Raw genomic sequence first — 19,929 nt, 5'->3', positions numbered from 1 at the left:
TTTTTTCTATGGGTAATTCGTTATGTAATATTTAATAATATTAATAATAAAGTATTGTTATACTGTAGTGAAATTTACATTACCAATCATGTAATGTGTGTATTTATATACTATTTAATTTTGTTTCATTTTTGTACGTTTTACTTTAAGTTATTAATAAAAATTTTGCATTGAAACAAAGTGTGGACTCCATGGTGATTAATACAATCTTTACACCAAATCAGTGATCCTGTAATGAGGGATGGAAATGTCCAGTCTTACTCCAGACTGAAATATCTCAACAACTATTGGATGGACTGTTATCTTTGTGCAGATATTCATGGTCCCCAGATGATTCATCCTGATGACTTTGTTCCATCCATCCATTTTCTATACCTCTTATCCTGGTTGCGGGGGAGCTGGACCCAATGTCTCGTCATTATCGGGTCAAAATTTTAATGTGGCCATTACTGTCACTTTTCAAGTGAAGTCTCACTCTGAAGGGCAGCAGTCTAGTGTTGACATATATGCCCATTAAAAGCGTAAAAATAGACATATTACATATTGATAGACAACTCCACACCTCAGTTTAAATGGCAACTCTCAACTCTAAGCCGTGTGTGTAACTTTGAAAGGGAGACTGTCCTCCCAAGAAAAACAATAGAACAAGTCACAATGTCAGTCATTTGAGAGACAGATGACATCCAGCGGCCGTAGTAATTATGACCCAGAGCAGTGGTGCAGTTGAGATGTTTAAATTGACAAATTTCCTCCTTTGTCAGAGAAGGGGTGGATGGATGTTACAACCCAACAGTGGGCTGTTTCCAACTGCAAGTCAGGACAGTAACTACAATCGTCCCCTAATGTTAACTACACGGTTATTATTGTAGCCATGACAATGAAGGTTGCCTAAGTTTAAGGAAGTAGTAATTATAACCCACAGCACATGTTTCTCTAACCCTAACCATAACCCTAACTTTAACAAAGTGATCATTTTAACCCAAACTGTGATCTTACCCTGAACCTAACCAAGTGGTTTTTGTACCTAAACCTAACCAGACCTGAACCACAGCACTGTCAATTCATAAAACATCTTTCTTTTTTTTTTGGAAAGCACAGACAAATGATGTTGTCCTGCCCATTACTGCCGATTGAGTCGCCAGATTAGAAAACGCCCCTATGTGTTGTTCTGGGGTCACATGGTCAAAACGACATACTTGTTCTTTTAAACTGGGGGACTTGTTGAATTGACACACAGCTGCCCAAGAAACATTTAGTAGCCAAGTGTCCAATTACGTTTTAGCCCCTTAGTCACTATGTGTGACAAGGGGAGATATCTCCCACACACACTTCTTTCTATATTTATGTAAACCCAGTCATATTAAAGCTGAGACTTGGCACTTTAATGTATCCATCATTTTATTTCAAAATGCTGAAGAACAACAATTTTGTAACTGTCCTAATACTTACTGTCTGGACTGTATACGTACCAAAGCACTTCTTATTACAAAATGAACATATAGAAGTGGATCATCAAAACACAATAGAAAACTGTTATGAATTTGCTTTTTTTTTTCTATTTGTTTTAACACCTACAGTTGTGAGTAAAGAGTTTATACATCTCCTCACAACTGTAAAACATTCAGCTCAATAGTCCATACAGCTATGCAAACATACTTAGATGAAATACTGAAAATGTTATTTTCCACTGAGGTTTAATTATCTAAATGAATGACCGTAATAGAGCTTCCAGAGCAGCTCCACTTCTGACAAATATCAGAAAACTCCACATCTGTTACTGAAATGCAAACACTCGTTAAGAGCCGAGGTTAAAAGCGTCCACATGGAGCTGTGTGACACATGGGGGGGGAGGGGGGAATGTACAGACCACTGATGTTCAGCTGTATGTGTGAACTGAAGTTGCACACAGCGACTTGCATAATGTCACCATGTTGACATGTGGCCACAGACAGATGATCTCACACACAGACAGACATTCCCTGTAACTCAATGACACCCCCTCTCCACCCCCTCTCCACCCCCCCAAAGTCTGAGTGATCTTGCAGTTGTATGTGCGGTCACTGCTGGCAGCTGAGATCTGGATCTGTGGCTCAGATGGGGTCTGAGTGTTAGAGGAAAATTCTTTGACTGGATTTAGAAAGAAAGAAAGACAGAAAGAAAGAAAGAAAGAAAGAAAGAAAGAAAGAAAGAGACAGAGTGTTTTGTTTTTTTTGACTGACAGATCAACAGCTAAATATCGACTGGACAACAGGAAGTCGAGGGAACGCTGGAACATTCATCTGTGCTTTCTTGTCTTCACAGCGAAGGGACAATAACTGTTAGTTTTAATTAGCGTCATTATGTCCCCGTGAAATTTCTGCTTCCTGCTGCCAGAGGACCCTGTTCACTGCAGTTAATTATGATGTTCAGTTAATTATCCAATTTTCACCCAGACTTTTGTATCATATACTGTTTTCACCTCAATTTGTGCCACTGTTATATGCAATCAAACTCCTTTTAGTCATTAACAGTCTTTCACATCCTTGATTTCCAGACTTATGGCACAGCCCATGTCTCAGCAAGGTACTGTATAGCAGGCCATATGCACATAAATAATCACTACTTTGACATGAGAGTGGTACTCTACAAAGGGTACTTTTAATTAAAGTCCCCCTCCACTCAAAAATATGTTTTTCTTGCTCCTACAGTTGGATGTTTGAGCTTCACAATGCAGACTGATGTATGTGCAGAGTCTGTTTTCTCATTAATCTGCTGAAGTTTCTCTGTGCTTATTGAAAATAAATATTTTTTAGGGATGGGCCTATGAGCATGATTTGTGACATCACAACTAGTTTGGAAGACAGTCCTGCATGGCGCAGTGTGCAATTTACACGAGTGCGATATGGAAACTTGAAGCTTCCAGTTCACATACACTGAGACACACTTACAGTGAAGTAGCAGACATCTTGTGAAATTAAATATATTTTCATATTCATAGATACTGGAATCTTTACTGAGGGAGAAGGAGTAGATGCCATTTTAAGGTTTTTGATGTAGCAAATATACTTTTTTGTGGAAAAACCATATCAGACACACTTTATTGTTCCAAACAGAGTACTTTTACATATCTTACTACATGTCTGGAGGTGGTCTTTAAGTTCGCTAATAGAGGGTTGAATGTGTTAAAATACAATTTACCATGCTTTGAAGATATTTGTAAAAGTCTTCAGTAATTACAAAGATTATGTCATGTAATTTAGGGAAAGCTAATCCTTAATCCTTTAATGGCGCATGCTTGACCTACATACTCAAACTCACCTTTTCTCATCTGTCAGTGTTCATATAGGCACCTGACTGTTGTTTTAACACAGACTTGAAAGACTGTGAACCTATCCAAGAGGCCCTCATTTCCAAAGATTCCACGAATGCTTAAGAACACACACACACACACATGCAAACACACAAAAATGCCCTTAAACACACTTTTCTGGCTCTACACAGCACAATACAGAAGGGAGGAAAGATGGCCTACAGTGGGAGAAAAGAGGAAGATATAAATGTCCACTGAGGGAAGTAAGGAACATAGGAACCTCATACACTTTCACTTCTCACTTATACACACACACACACACACACACACACACACACACACACACACACAAACACACACATACACATTTTGGGATCCGCCCTGCAGTGCAGCAGCAGAGGGAGGACAGGGGGAGGAGTGGAGGTGAGGACACTTTAGGATAAAAGTTGCAGCAGCAGCAGACATGCAAACCTGCAACGAGCCCATTGGGCAGTTTGGAAAGTTTCCTCACTGACTGCAAACTACATCAAAAGTCCAACTGCAGCAGACTGAGACGGTTGTGTACTGTACCTGTTGGTGGAAAGAAGACTCAGTGTGCAGCAGATGAAGATCTGTGGAGGATTTCCAGACAGGTGTACCTGCTAAATGAAGAGCAGGACGTATATTTTTGTTGGACAGATTTCTTACTGAGAATCAGCGACGCTAAACTGAACCAAAGCTACAAAATGACAGTAAGTCGAAGCTGGTGCAGGGATTCCCCAACCTGAGAAACATTTTTGTAGACTTTAAAGGGTCAATTCACTCAATTATTATTTTCATCTCTTGTATAATCTCACCGTGCAAATTGTTTTGGTGTTATTTTGGCATGGGGGTAAATGGAATTTAATTTGTGGTGTTGAAAAAATAACACAATTACAAAAATACATGTAAAATTCAACAGAAACGTCTAGCTCCAGAAACAATGTTCTGGTTACTTTGCGATAATCCACAGACATCACAGTTTTCTTTGGAACTACTTTCTACAGAGGAAGTAGTCGCTACCAAAAACTGCTGACGGTGAGATCTGTTTATCATCTAGAGTAACAAGGACACAGTTTCTGAAGACAGATGTTGCTCAAAGCAGAAATCTCACAGACAAATAACTTAAATGGATTAAACTAAAATCAACAGCATGGCAGAATACAAATATAAGTACAAAAAAATAATTTTGATGAATTTACCCTTTAAAATCGGAGCAAATTATCAAATATTTAATGTATTCATGAACCATAATTTGACCATTTCATCAGCAGGTACAATGCAAAAAGATAAATTACTTTACTTATGACCTATTTATTTCTTATTTGACTATTTCATATATATTTTACAACAATCATAATGTAAATAAATAGTCAAATATGCAATATTTATGAATGTATTATAGTAGAAGTGTGACACAAATAACATAAAGTAGCATTCAGTTTAATGTCACGCTATGACAATAATCACCCCCATTAAGTTCCTCATTATGTATTTTGTTTGCATATATATTCATATTTATATATACTGTATACATTGCATTTAATCCATCATACTCTTGTATTTAACAGTAATTAAAGGTACAGTCTGCCCACAATGAGCAATGCTTTATAATGTTTTAAAAGCACCTATGAAAGTTAAAATTAAAAAATGTAACACATTTAAATAACATGTTAACAAGACTCATTACAAGCCACTCTAACCCAGTGTAAGTTGAATTATTAAAATTTAATTATAACATGTAAATAAATCTTTATATATTAATTAAGAATGTTTCATATGCAGTAAGCTGTTACAGTATAACACTTGATATATGACATATTGATGCTTTCATGTCTTATTATATGATCAAATACATTTCATTCATGTAACTCGTAATTCTTAACAAATGCTAACATGAACACTCAATATCTGATTGTATATTTTAGAAATAACTTCAACTTTTTGGGTATCATTTTCTTTCTTTAATGGTATGAAAATGTAATGGATTATAATATATTTCAAGAAATGCATGAATAATGATTGGAAAACTAGCAAAAAATGAACCAAAAGTTGAAGTACTGATTGTGTGTTTTATACATTATGTTTCATGGTTGTTTATTTGAAATGTAATTTAAGATGCTAGGCCTTATGCTGAAAGCTATTTTAGTTGGACAACACTTTCAAAGTTGAGTTGGCTTCTGGGTGTGTGCCAGTGCTGACAGAAGTGTGTATGTCCACATACACACTTTTCATTCATCACAGCGGTGTTTGTGGTCTGCAGAGGTCAATTTCCATGTAGAGGACATAACTGGGACATTCATCTCTCTCTCTCTCTCTCTCTCTCTCTCACACACACACACACACACACACACACAGAGAACAGAGAACAGCAGAAGAGGTCCAACCTCGCCTCTTACATAACCTGAGTGTTCGGCCAGGCGTCCCACAGAGAAGCTGTTGGAGTTGTTCTGGGCTGGCTGAGACCAGTGTCACCTCCTCTTACTCTCCTCTAAACCTGACCAATTCTGAGCACGTCAGCTATGCTGCTCACTGAATATTAACCCCCGAGACCCTGATGCTCTACAGTCTGTGACTGGTTTTGTTTACACCATCAACAACAAACTTTAAAACTGTGTCCACTTATCAAAGCAGGAATCTGACTCTACAAGTGAAAAACTGCCTCTGCTTTAATAAATACGATGCAGGTTTTAAACAATTTCATGCACAAGTTTTGATGTTTTGACCTAATAAATCCTTACTTCCTACCAGATTTTAGTCATTTTGATTACATTCATTTCAATACTTTTTTTTTTTTTTTTTTTTTTTACAGATTTTTAAGTTTTAACAAACACATACATACCCATTAACAGCAAGAACAACAATGGAAAAGCATATAAAACAGTAAAATCCCACTACAAACCAATATCAAACAACAACAAATGCTGCAATATACAAACATTAAAACAAATTTATACTGTACATAAATTGTACAGGAATACAATAGGAAATAAATAAATAACACATACAGATTTGCCTTCCAGGCATAAGCAAACAAATCAGAGTCTCTGTAGGAAAGGATGCTTATGCTAAAACTTGTAAAAATTGTAAAAAAAAAAAAAAAAAGTAACTGACTAAACTGGTTGAGGCATCAGTAATTGCTCCAACAACTTAACCACATGAAAATCCTGTATATTTTATGATAGCACTACATATAAATTGACCTCAGTTAGATTCAGTTAAATCTAAGAAATATCAATAAACTCTTTACCTCCAATCTTTCAAACACCAATCGACATTATATTCACTATAACATTACAAAATGTGACAGTGGATACAGTGATACATAAATGCTAATAAAATCAATTACTCAAAACAAAAACTGATTTTTTTCTTTGAGCTACAGGCCAGATTATTAGCTCATTTCAGTGTTTTCAGCATTAATCATGACATCTGTTCCAGACAGTCCTGAATACCTCAGTAATTGGAGCACAGCACAGAGAGGATTGGAGTTCAATTTCCACCTCAGACCACCCGCACTAAAAATGTACTCACGCATAGTGCTAAAGCATTAGAGCTTTGATCATATGACATAACATGCACTGTTGCTGCGACAATCTGATTGCTTTTGTTAGTTATAAGAAAGTTTAACAGAGCAGTTTTGCAAGTGATTAGAAAAGATTCAAAAGCATTATTCTCATCTTATGAATGTTTATGCAACTGTTGGTGTGGCATGAGTTTAGAAATCCATGAAAACCCCATTTGTCATTGTTGTAGCACCTTCAATTTATTCAGTTTTGCATCATTTGTTAGGATTTTCATTGCCAGAAAAATCTGCACAGTTCATCCTAAAATCTGGCCAAAGAACTGCAAGTCATCGTGTTTGTGGCTTCTGGTGTGAACGAAGCCTCAGTTGTGATTCGCGGTATCTGTTTCCAGCACATTGACAGCTCTGACTTGTTCCCTAATGGACTGTAATGAGCTGTCCTGCGTGTCTGGATGTACGGTGACACCAAATCCCTGCCTGGCCCCAAGGGTGCCAGCTGTGGTGGAAACATCCACATTCCACCAGACAAAACAAAGATCAGTGTGTGTCCCAAAGGATTTCATGAAGCTATTAACAGACATGTTTATATCCATGGATGAGTGTTGCCAGCATCACCATGACGACAATCATCACTGCACCGGCTGTGACAGATTTCAAAGAGCTACTAGTTGTTCCACTCTGAAAAGAAGCGATTTAACTCCTCAATTTATTGGTTTGGGAAACTGGGATTTTTTTGGAAATATCTGATCTATATCTGACATGGCACTTAATAATATGGAGGTGCCTGAAAACCAAGCAAACATGGACACCTCACATCAGTCTGTCGTTCATCATCAGCCATTATTAATGCTATTAATTCCACTTGCGCTTTATCTGCTTTAACATTAAAAATGTCTGAAGTGAAAAGGGTCTCAAGAACATCCCATCTGGCATGAGCTGTGTAGTTTGTGCACCTCAACATCAACAACTGTCTACGTTGGACAGACCTGAATTACTTCTTCACCTTTCAGGTTTGCCACTTGTCTAACTTGTGCTCCCAAAAAAGGTGTTTTTGGCTCTGCTCACTCAGATGGTACCAGTATGATGATGTAATGGAAGAGTAGTTGTACAACTTCAATGCACAACACATTTAATGACACCTTTGTTTTTCTGTGTCTGTGTGTTCAGGCTGCCACGAAGCTTCTGGATGAGATGTGTCATCTGACGGCTCAGTCTCTGATAACGATGGACACATCGGAGCACTTCAAGGTGCTAAAGCTGTTGGGTGAAGGCTCATATGGAAAAGTCATGCTGGCTGTGCACAGGAAGAGAGGTGAGGAAGGAAACTAGAGCCTGTTTATGTTATCATGGATTTCTTTAATTAAAGCCTCCAGCAAACACAAAAACAACATTTCTAGATTTGTATGAATATCTTTCCTTCTTATCCTCCAGGTACTCCGATGGCTCTGAAGTTTTTCCCCCGTAAGTCCACCTCTCTCTTCTCTTTCCTGCGAGAGTATAATCTCTCTCTGTCATTCTGTACCCATCCATCCCTGACCAGAGCCCTGGGAATCGCCTACTTCACATCTTCGCACTACATCTTCGCTCAACAAGCCAGTCTCTTCGGTGATCTCTACGACGTCATCATACCTGAGGTATAAAGTGATACACACAGTAGTTTTATAGGGGATATATCATGCTTTTTGCGATTTTCTATCATTTATATACAGTTTTAATGTCAGATGTTAAACATCAGTCTGCCGAGGGGCATCTTCCTGAAGCTGGCCAATCAGAACAGAGTGGGCTCATTGGGAGGCGGGCCTTAAAGAGACAGGAGCTAAAACAGCCTGTTTCAGACAGAGGCTGAACTGAGGGGCTGCATAAAGGACCAGTAGAAGATAAATAAGGAGGGTTTTTTTTTACTGTAAATCATGCAAAGATATCCCAGAATAAGGATATATTGGAAATAGGCATGATATAGACCCTTTAATACCTCATAATACTGATAGTGACTATACTCTTGTAGTCTGTTTTGCTAGTCTCTCCTACAGCATGATACAGACACTGCTCTTAGAATAATTTTAAATTTGGTGCTTTAATGTCAAAATTTCATGGTAAAGATTTTCTGCTCACACAGGAAGCTGTAAATGCTGTTTTGTAAGGTTTGAACTCATCAAGTTCCTTATGGTCAAATCATTTAATTTAAATTCTCTGTTCTCTCTTTTTCTCCCCAGGTCGGTATGGACGAGGACTGTTGCCAGCGCGTCGTGTCCCAGCTGTGCGGCGCTCTGTCCCACCTGCACTCTCTTGGTTTTGTCCACAGAGACCTCAAACCAGAGAATGTCTTCCTGTGCGACTCCTCCTGCCGCTGGGTCAAACTGGGAGACTTCGGCATGGTCGGTATAAATGTCTGGTACCACTAACATGGCAGTAGCCTAACCTATTGTGAAAATTCAAGATATTTTTGCATATAACCTTGCAACAACTTTAAAATTACATTATATTTACTCTATTTGTACATATCAGTACATCAGTCAGTGAAATCGGCAAATCTTTTTACCTCAGGTGAAGGCCAGGGGCACCAGGGTCCCAGAGGTCTGGTACAGCTCCGCTTACTGCACCCCTGAAGCCGAGGTCGCTCGAGGAAATGAGGACAGCTGGGAGGGCATCAATGACGGCAATGATGGTGTTGAGAAGAACGAAGAGAAGAAGAAGCGGTCGAGGGTTTGGGTGTCTGTGGAGCCCAGCACAGACAGCTGGGCCTTGGGGATCCTGACCTATGTCATGCTCACTGGCAGTCATCCCTGGGCGGAGACAGCCAGCGATTGCCATTCATACCTGAAATATCAAGAGTGGTTTGAAAGAGCGAAAGGCCCTGATGACGAACTGGACGTGTGGGCAGAGCCACAGGGAGAGAGCATGGACTGTGCGATCAGTGTAAATGGAGCAGAACTTGAAGAGAAAGACCGTCCTCCCATAGCACCCCATTTCGCCTGTTTCACCTCACTGGCCCGCTCCCTCTTTCTGTCGCTTCTTGACCCGAGGCCCCAGCATCGCGGACGGCCTGATGATGTGTTGGGTTACCTCGGAGGGGACTGGATGATGGAGAAGGAGAGGGTTCGACTGGAGGAGGAGAGGAAGAAGAGCAGAGGGAAAGGAGCCATCAGGAATATGAAAGAGATGGAGGGGAGAGGAGAGCGATAAACAGAGACGATTCACACTGCTGTTGAAACCTTTATCATGTAATATGTGTTATCTCCAGGTTTTGTTGAGTTTATTTTATTAAACCTGTCAACATTGTTTTATGGAAACACATATTTTTGTTGCTTCTCAGAAAAGCCATTGTGGTCATAAGCTACAGACAATAATGAGCTTTTCTATATGACTGTAGATGGAATATCTTTCGTATTTGGGCTGTTGGTTGGACAAAACAAGCAATGTGAAGTTGTCACCTAACGTTCTCAGAACTTTGATATTTGCATTAGATTAAAAAAAGAACTAACAAGACCGCAGCCTCTGTTCTACAGTATTTGCCGTGAGTCATCAGGTCAGATTTCGAGGGAAAAGAAGTTGCTGTTCTTCCAGGAATAAAGCCTTTAGAGCTTGATGGCAGGTGGCAGAATGAGCAACTTTGGAAAAATCCCCTTTTTTAAATGAATGAAACATTGTGGGAAATGTGGGTTTTTTTTATTTTGAGAAACTGTAGCAGAAACTGTAGGTTTTAGGTAGCTGTTCCAGTCATGGTCTGTACAGCTACTATGAAATGAATTTTGCAACATTTTCTTTGCAATTTACTACAGAGCACTATTTAAAATGAATTTAAAAAAAACAGAAGTGTGTCACAGCTGCAGTTCTGAGGATTATTTGTGTTTAGTAGTGCTGTAATGCTATCATGTCCTTGTAAAAGATATCCATCTTAGCGCACTGTATCTATATTTGGGTCTAGACTTTGGAGTGTGTAACACGTCATAGGCTATCAACTGAATGCAGACTGCAGTAGTGCCCAGTTTATACAGTCATAAACACGTCCGCAATCAGACTGAGAAGCACAGTTTAAATACAACCACACTGAGTTTTTTTTACTTGGCCTTGAAAGAATAAAAAAATGGCTTAACAGGGTCTAAAATGCCTTCAAATTGAGCACTTTTTGAAAGTAAAGATTTATCAGTTATGAATATTTTAGTAGCACATGTATGGTATTTTGTTTAGTATTCACATGTAGCATGGTTTCACTGTGGAAGTAGTTGGCAGCTAGCGACATTTAGCCAATGTGATTTTGTATATTAGCATCAGTAGCACTTGTGGCTGTTTCTGTAGCACTTTGTACATAACCATGAAATAAAGTTTTCTTTTATTCTTTATGCTGAAAATGTGCCTTAAATCACTGTATTTAATATACTGTACATGTAACTGTAATAAATTACAGCAATACTGCATTACCTTGTGAGGTGTTGTGACGTAATGTACAGTAATTTTGTGTATTTATGAAACAGACATTTGCAGTTTGCAGAATATACATTAAATGCAATAAAGACTTTTTTGTTTTAAGAAGCTTTACTACAATAAATCATTTATTGTTTTTACTTTACATCAAAAATATTCATACATCAGCTAAAATTCTGCAAATAAATTGTTTTTTACAGTGATTTTAAGTATACTGGCCTTAAAAACATGCCCTGGCACGCTTATATTTCAGTAATGTCTTTGTAAAATTATACAGCAGTGTAAATAAATCATACACACACAGTGGGGATCATCTGGAGATCTTCCCCAGATGTTTTCAAAAATAGATCCATAGTCGTTAATTGACGGTACAACCTTTCAGCACCATATATCTGCCACAGTCCACAGATCTGACCGCTCACAGACCAGCCAAGTTACAAACTGAACACAGATAACTGAACACAGTTTCTCACATAAATACAGAGGGATGCAAAAACTACTGCAGAGGTGGGTTTGAAAGAAATCCTCTCACTGATCACATTCGCAGGTGTTCAGACCAGAAATAGCACTGCCTTAAAAAACATATTTGGGGCTGCGTCAGTATGAGTATGTTGCTCCAGGTACAGGTGGGAAGATCCAAGTCCACTTTCAGTAACGGTCCCATGAGTCTGAAGGTTTATCAGATGTCAGAACAGCACAGAGGTTTATTCATTAACGTGTAACCAGGTAGATGGAAAACTGCAACAGTACAGGAAAACAAATGAGGTGGGTCCCTAATAGAAGTATAAACAAAGACTGCACAAGGTTTTTTGGAGACTATACTTAAAAGATATTGCTGATGATTTCCTATATTTTTTTTATTGTCAATACATCTCATTTGCAGAGCCAAACCAACAATTCATTTATCGTACTAACAAGTATTGTGTGTGTATTTAAAGATATATCTCACTCCTCTGTGCGGTAGACCTCCGTTGTTGCCCAAAAATTATTAAAAACATGTCGCAACTGCTTGGAACGTGATTCAGCTCACAGCGTGTCGCTAGCTTGTTGCGCTACATATCACAACCTTGATTTTGTACTACGTTATACATTGTAAAGAACTTCAGTACAAAGTCACAAGGTTTTCATAGCGCAACAAGTTAGCAAGGCGCTGTGAAAAGAACCATGTTCCTGCACATGCTCAGTGGTTTCTGCCGTACAAGGAACTACTCTCCGGAGACTGAAAAAGTGATCACTGTTATTAGTCCTTGCAGCAGTTTCTTAACAAACCAACGTAACCGTAATCTTCAGGGTGAAGGAACATGTCACCCAGTGCAGCAGTGTGGCTTTACAGTCTAATAACAGCGACGCACTGTTAACCGGACCGTGTTCCTGGCAACCGACGTGTTTTGAATAGTTTTTGGAAGGTCGACAGCACAGAGGAATAAGATATATCAGGCTTTGAATACACACACAATACTTGTAAGTAGATCAGTTCATGGTAGGTTTGGCTCTGCACATGAGATTTGTTAACAAAAAAAAAAAAATAGAAAATCACCAACCATGTCTTTTAAAGTATATCCAGGAATATTAAGCCAGCCCTGTAAGTAGTTGGCTAGCTAAACTCTATAGATCATGAATGTCAAGGTGAAGATGAATGAAAAAACTGTTGCAATTAATTTTTTTATGTTTTGAGTTCAGTGTTATTCAAGTTTGCCCATTCACAAACTAAAAACACTGAAAAAATGAGGTTCTTTGGTTCTGCCTTTTACACTCTATGAGATTCTTGTAACACATTTCATTGATTCAAGCCTGTTTGTTTATCCAAGTTTCTTTACTCACACTACTAATACTTCTGGTCTCTGTTTCCCAAGCAGCTACTGTACGATTGGTTCGCCAGAGAACATTTGATCTTTGACACTTCTATGGAAAAAGGGAAGTCAGCAGCATTTAGAGAGTGAGAGGAGGGTGAGGTTAGAGTGAGAGTGGCAGACCGCAGAATGCCGAACCCCTGCTCAGTCCAATAAAAACTACAGTTGTGAATAACAAGCTGAAGAGAAAACAAAACTCTCACACCACCTCAGAAGAGACATCTGTTAAACACTAACACAGTAGGTCTTTATTTCCTGTTCATTTTCCTCAGAAATGTTAAAGATCCGTTTGAGGCTTAAAAAAACATAGTTGTGTCGGCTTTTATTGTTTATTTTACCAATGTAATTTACCTTTGCAGTACTGGAAAAAAAAACATTCTAAAAGGGGAAAGCTGTGATTGTAAATCCAGTGCTGAAGAAAGATGAGGCCTTGTTTACCCGATCCGATCCTCCCTCTGAGGCCTCAGTGACAACTCCACATATATCATACAGACACTTTTGCTCCTGCTTTAGTCATTGCAGTATCTTAAATTCAGATAAAAGTTTGCTCGTCAACCGCTTTCCACGACAATTTTAAAAATTCAAGCCCAGGTGGTTGTAAAGATCAAAAAAAGGCTGTTTTTTTTTTTATTTGTTTGTTTCTGAAAAGTTGACAGTTTGGAGATACAAGGTTTTCACGCACACGTAACATTTAAAGGCCCTTGAAAATGTTTTCTGCTTTTATGGCTTTGATACGTCAAATAAGGGAAATGAAGGTATAACAGGACACTAATGAAGGATTTATAACTTCATGTACTCACACGCACGCATCAAGTATTCACACACATTGACCCACTGCCCCCAATCCCACTGACAAGCACACACACACACATACACACACACACACACACAAACGTCCACCTAAATCAAGTCCACCTGGATGATTTAGGTGGACTCGTGGAGCGGGTTCAAGTTCCGTTTAAAACTTCAAAGCAAAAAGCGACCATGAGTGACTCTAACCTTTAACCTCTGAAACGTCTATCCTCACTCCACCCTCTGCTTATCCCAACAGTCCCCTTCAGTCATCCCATCATTCATTCTCATGTAGTCTATCAGGTCCTGGTTTTAACCAAAAACCAGCGCTTGGTGTTATTAAAGAGAGAGAGTGGAGATAAAGAGATCATCTGCTCGGAGGAATGGAATGGAGGAACTACAAGTTATCTCACGACCGTCCTGAGCCAAAACTCATGAATTAGTGAGCTTATTAAGGGGAGACAGATTGACTATCGTATCACACTCAAACGGCTCCGAGGGAGGAGACTGGCCGGTGTCCTGAGAACTATTCCGATCCCGACTCCACTCCTGACATTTCACCTGATATGTTGCATTAGCGCTATGTGTCTTCAGTATGCCAGGGTTTTGTATCAGTATGTGCGAGTGCATGTGTCTAACTGTTTGTGAGAAAGTGTGAAAAGAAAGGCTGGAAGGAGTGAGGACAGATCATAAATGTGTCATTGTTATTTAAAGGCAGTAATAAAAAAGTAAACACAAAAGACAATATTTGACTGATAGTGCAGATTTCACCGCATGCTACAAAACTTACCTAATATAATAATGACATATTTATCCACAGTAGAAGTGATAAGTTTCTGCTAATGGAAATGTGCAACGACAGTAGCTGGTATTTACACTATGTCGTTACCTTCAGGTGCTGCTGGAAAGATGAGAACTACATGTTTAAATGACGAAGTAACTCAGTTTCTTGTCCTGTCAGAGGATTTTATTGAGTAGAATAACTTCTTGCAGGCCCTGCTGCCAAGTATATTTGAATTATTATGAGAGAAGGAATGCTGTAAAAAGGACCAAAAAACCTTCACACTGATGATTCACACTGTTGATCACTTTATTAACAAGGTTTTGGTCCTTGAGGAATGTGGAGGATTTAAGATTTAAGATTTTCTTTGTCACTTAGATGAAGAAAACCTTTTTACTGCCATTATAAATATTATGATTGCCCTGTGTATGAGTGTGCAACTCTGCAACATCAGCAGACTTATCAGCTGAGGTTAACGGAAGTTCAGCATTATATTTGTTAAGAGGAAGATGTAGAAATTAAAATTCTTTGGAGACAGGGTGAGACATGTCATCTGGGGGTCAGTTGGGCAAGATGGTTCCTGGACAAGAGAACTGAAAACAGACACGGCGTTATCTATAAGTCTGTATTTTGATAGATTAAGAAAAGAACGCCCACTTAAGTTGTATTAAACCCCGTTGTAGGCGCTCCACTGGGAGCCTTTTTCTTTGTAACCTAATCCTGCGTGTTGCATTGTTAAACGCTCCCTCTTGTACAAGAAAATAAAATCTGTTAAATTTGATTTGTTTAATGGTTATTAAGAAGAAACTGCAACTGCAACCTTTGTTAAACCCAATTTAGGTTTTTTAGGACTGAGATAGATGCAAAGGAAACAAATGCCTGCTCTCGACACGTGCACATGTCCTGATAAGCAGCATTGGAGCAACCTTTTGTTCAAACATCTTGTTCTTCAAAATAAATTCTGCTTCCTGAAGAGGAAAGTTTTTGAAACATTTCCTCGACAGGACCGAACCGTCTATATATAATCGTTAATAATGTGAGTACAAGTGATTGACTGTGTGCAGGATTTTTTTGTCCTGTCAAAGTCAGAGTTTTATGATCCTACGCACCTGCCCATAAGACTTTCTGGAGTGCAAGAACTTTGTTGTACTGCTGAGTTTAAGAATGTTGAAAGGGATGTAGAGAAGAAGACACTGGAGAGTTTCTGTGTATTTTTGCCCTCAGATGTGGTCGGACGATATTTTGTTCAAACTAGTTCATTTCAAGCTCCTCCTTCCCCATCAAACCTGTAACAATGTTGCTGTATATTAACATATATATATATATATATATGATGGCCGAAACTTCCAAGATCCAATTTAAACTGTATGTGACAGTGAATTAGTTGTGTGTCTCTCTGGACCAGTTAACCCTCACTGAGATCGGTATAAATCCATTTTGAAACCAGTGACTAGTTATCATCAATGATTCTCTGACTCAGTTGTTTTCTGATGAAAGCCATTGACTTACAGTTCATCTAGAGTTCATCCTCTGGAAAACGTAAATATCTGTTCCAAATTTAATGGCAATTCATCCAAAGTTTGTAAAGATATTTCAACCTGACAGCCAACTGACATTTCCATGCCTGCAGTTTTGTGTAGCAGCTGACTTGGAGCAGTATTTGGAGCCTCCCAGTAGCACGTGTGCACACGGTGAGACCTCATTTGGATCTGGTGGAGGCAAACAGATCTCTTGTGATGGATACACTGGGCACCGGCTCTGAATAGTTCTCATCACAACTTTGACCCAAATAAAAAATTTACTTGTCTGATTATTTTATGAAGTGCTGATGTTTGTAGCTTTGAAACCGATGCTGAACTAAGATTAGACTTTATGATCTAAGTCCTCGAGGAGTGTGTTGGCCATCTAGTCTGTCTGTCTAACCTACACCGTCCTGACTCTGTAATAAAACCATTATCCTGATTTTTGCAGTTTACAGTGAAGAGATGGTGACAATTATGTGATATGTATTACCATGTTTGTTGATGTTTTTGAGGGCCATGTTTATGCTTTTATTAGAGATACACATTTGACAGATTAGGACATGCAACGAAGGTCCCTGGCCAGAATCGAGAGCTGTGGGCGTCAGCATCTAAAGTCACTCAGCCTCTGGGCACCACTGTTTTCTGACATGGAAATTTACTTTTAGCTCAGCATACTTTGTTTCTGAAAATTATTGGATATTTTTGGACCTTTTCTTACTTTTGTTGTCAGTAAATTTTGCTATTTTGATGGACAAAGCAGATAAAGTGCACAAAAGTGTTATGTTAATCAACATGCAGCAGGCAAACAGCCAATAGCATGCATGTCCACATACTTATGGCCATATAGTGTATATAATGAAAAAGAAATAGGTAAAAAAAATAGAGAGATAAGTCTAAATACTTACATCTTATGCCTGTCATGTATATTAACACAAGAACTGTCGACACGTGTGCACCCGCTGCTCACTTTATTGGGTACATCTTTACAATCTAATGTAATCCAATACAACATCTCTGCCATGACTTCTACTTTTAGATTAGACAGGTGTGCCTAATAAAGCAGCCTGTGCAAAAAAAAAAAAAAAAAAAAAAAAAAAATTTATATGACACAGTTATGCCAGTTGACCAGTTTTAGGTGTGTGAGCATCCTACAACTTCAAGGTACATTTAAGGAGGGAGGCGATGGTGGCCTGATGTTAAAAGCAGACCTTGTGACCATAAGGTCGCCGGTTTAATCCACGGATCAGCAGGATAAATCTGGGCGGGGAACAGCAGCACTTGCCTCTCCGTTATTGCCGCTACTGTTATGCCTCCGTTTAACCATATTTCCCTGCACTTAGCCCTGAAAAAAAGACATGATGTCATGTTTCTGGTGCAGATAGTGTGATAATGTACTAAAAACGGTGATGACACGGTGCAGCATTGTTTCTATTGGCCGGCCGAGCACATCTGCTCGATCGAAGTTGAACAAAGGTGAACTCTAACCTGTGAATCTGTCTGAGCTGGTTGGAAAATGTGCAAAAACATGAAACATGTTGTGCAGGCTTTATTAGAAGTGAATGGGAAATAGAGCGAATAGGATGGAAGGAGAGGAGGGAAGGAGAGGTTATCCAAGTTAAACTACCCCGGAATAAATAAAGGTTAATATTAAATGTTTACATGTTGGTATTTAATGAATAATCCCACTTTATAGTTGAGCTTTCTGTGGTGGACATACTTTACAGTGCTTATTTGAGTTATGGGATGAACTTTTAAATCTGATACTTCATCACAGTGATGATAACAGATGGGAAAGTTCTCTGGAAAGGGAAACAAAATCTTCAGCGAGCGAGGGGTATCAAGTGTATTAAAAGTCCTGAATTTCTCTATAAATTATATTTGGCTGTGGAACAGATACAGATGAGTCCATCAAATGACACGTGTGATGGTGTTTTGGAGGGATGATCGGTTTGGGTTACATAGGAGCAGGTGACCTAGATGAGAAGAGGAGGAGCGGGTATAACGCATACAAACATCAACACACTAATAAATGGTTATAAGGTCACATACGGCACATTCAGAACAAGTTTGCACACAAATATTTCTCATGCATCCACACATATAGAGTTCGAGCCTGCGGACCTGTGATCTGACGTTCTGTGCGGTCACAGTTTTAGGTAACGTAGACAAATATGGAAAGCCTAAAACGGCCTCAAGGGCGAAGAGAGGTAACGAGGAAATCAGAGGAAGATGAATCGTGTCCCTCCTGAAGCTCAGAGGAGGACGGTGAGACGTGAACCCGCCACCGGCTTGCCCTCAGTCTGTCCATTCAGCTGTCTGTTGCTTTCTTTTTCTGTCTGTCAGCAGAGCTAAAAGCTACTGCTCGATGAGGTCATGTCCCGACCTCACGCAATATTTTTCACCTCTACTGTGACTTTCCTAACTATCCTGCTTCTTACAGAGGGTGTAATGGTGGGATAGTTCTGCCCTACAATAGTCAAAGGCAGGTGGAAGAAGGACTTAGATCCTTTATTGAAGTAATTAAAGTAGCTTAAGTAGCACTTAAAGGTGCAGTGTGTAGAATTTAGTGGCATCTAGCAGAACAGACTTGGCAGAAATGGATTATATTCATAAGTATGTTTTAATTAGTGTATAATCACCTGAAACTAAGAATTGTTGTGTTTTCGTTACCTTAGAATGAGCTCTATATATCTACATAGGGAGCAGCTCCTCTTCCATGGAGCCCGCCATGTTGCACCTCCATGTTTCTACGGTAGCCCCAAACGGACAAACCAAACACTGGCACTAGAGAGGACCTTTCACTTTTCTCGAGAGTTCCACAGCCACTATAGGGTGATCCAGTTTGATATAGTGGCCAAACTGTGGAATTACAACTTCCAAGTTCAACAGGTGCCCAAAAAGCATTTTTCCCCGTACATAATCATGGGAGAAGGGGCGGCTGTAAAACGATGGATACATTTTTTTGAGCATCACAACCCCAACAAGAATTTGATAATGAAAATCTCGAAGAACCGCACAATTGAATTGTTTTGTCCCCATTCAAGTTAGCTGAAGGGCTACACTGGAAGTTAGCCAGCTAAGCTCCATGGGCGTATGGGGCTCACAGAGCGTGTGCAGTCTGTTTTCATCAAGGTAACTTCTTTACAGCAGGAAGTGGGTTTTTTTTGGCTTCATGCAGTGTATTTATGTGGTTGCGATCTGCAACTTCACTGCTAGATGCTGTTAAATCTTACATGCTGGTCCTTTTAAGAAGGAGGAAAAGATTACCAATTTGAGTTTTTTATATGTATTATTCAATATCTAATTGTTTTTTGCATATATGCATTTATTACAGTACAATTTAAAACAAATAATTATTCTGGTGACACACACAGACTCTAAAAATTCTACGGCAATGCAAAAACTAATCATATGTTCATAAGGAAGATACAATAAATTAAACTGTTAAACAACTAAATGTAGAAAAGGTAGTGAAATATAAAACTACAATATTTATAACTGTCATAGTGTCAGCATATAGCTCAAATAAAGTATGTAAAAATTGTAATTAAGTACAGCAGTTGACTGAATCTACTTTCATCCACTGTATAGAAGAACATATTTAAAAGAAATGTGTAGAGTTAAAACAGAAACAACCTCAAACATATGATTTTTAAATCAACAACAAGCTTTTCCTCTGGTTGCATCTCTGTCACTACTGACTTCCTGCTCTGTGTCGAGGGCCAATA

The 19,929-nt window shown here is 38.9% G+C and overlaps 1 protein-coding gene across 1 annotated transcript; it reads left to right on the top strand.

Moving 5' to 3' along the window:
* Positions 1–3,778: 3,778 nt before the first annotated feature.
* LOC121913353 (serine/threonine-protein kinase SBK2-like) lies at positions 3,779–11,299 on the top strand. The gene is made up of 5 exons (XM_042436046.1): positions 3,779–4,020; positions 8,001–8,145; positions 8,265–8,467; positions 9,047–9,208; positions 9,378–11,299. Exons 1-5 carry the CDS (start codon positions 4,015–4,017, stop codon positions 10,014–10,016), a joined length of 1,155 nt encoding a protein of 384 aa, XP_042291980.1. The 5' UTR covers positions 3,779–4,014; the 3' UTR covers positions 10,017–11,299.
* The last annotated feature ends 8,630 nt before the right edge of the window (positions 11,300–19,929 follow it).

The sequence above is a fragment of the Thunnus maccoyii genome, chromosome 15 (genome assembly GCF_910596095.1).
Source record: "Thunnus maccoyii chromosome 15, fThuMac1.1, whole genome shotgun sequence".
Classification (NCBI taxonomy): domain Eukaryota; kingdom Metazoa; phylum Chordata; class Actinopteri; order Scombriformes; family Scombridae; genus Thunnus; species Thunnus maccoyii.
Note: the sequence above shows the minus strand (reverse complement) of the source record. Positions and strands in the feature narration are given on the sequence as shown.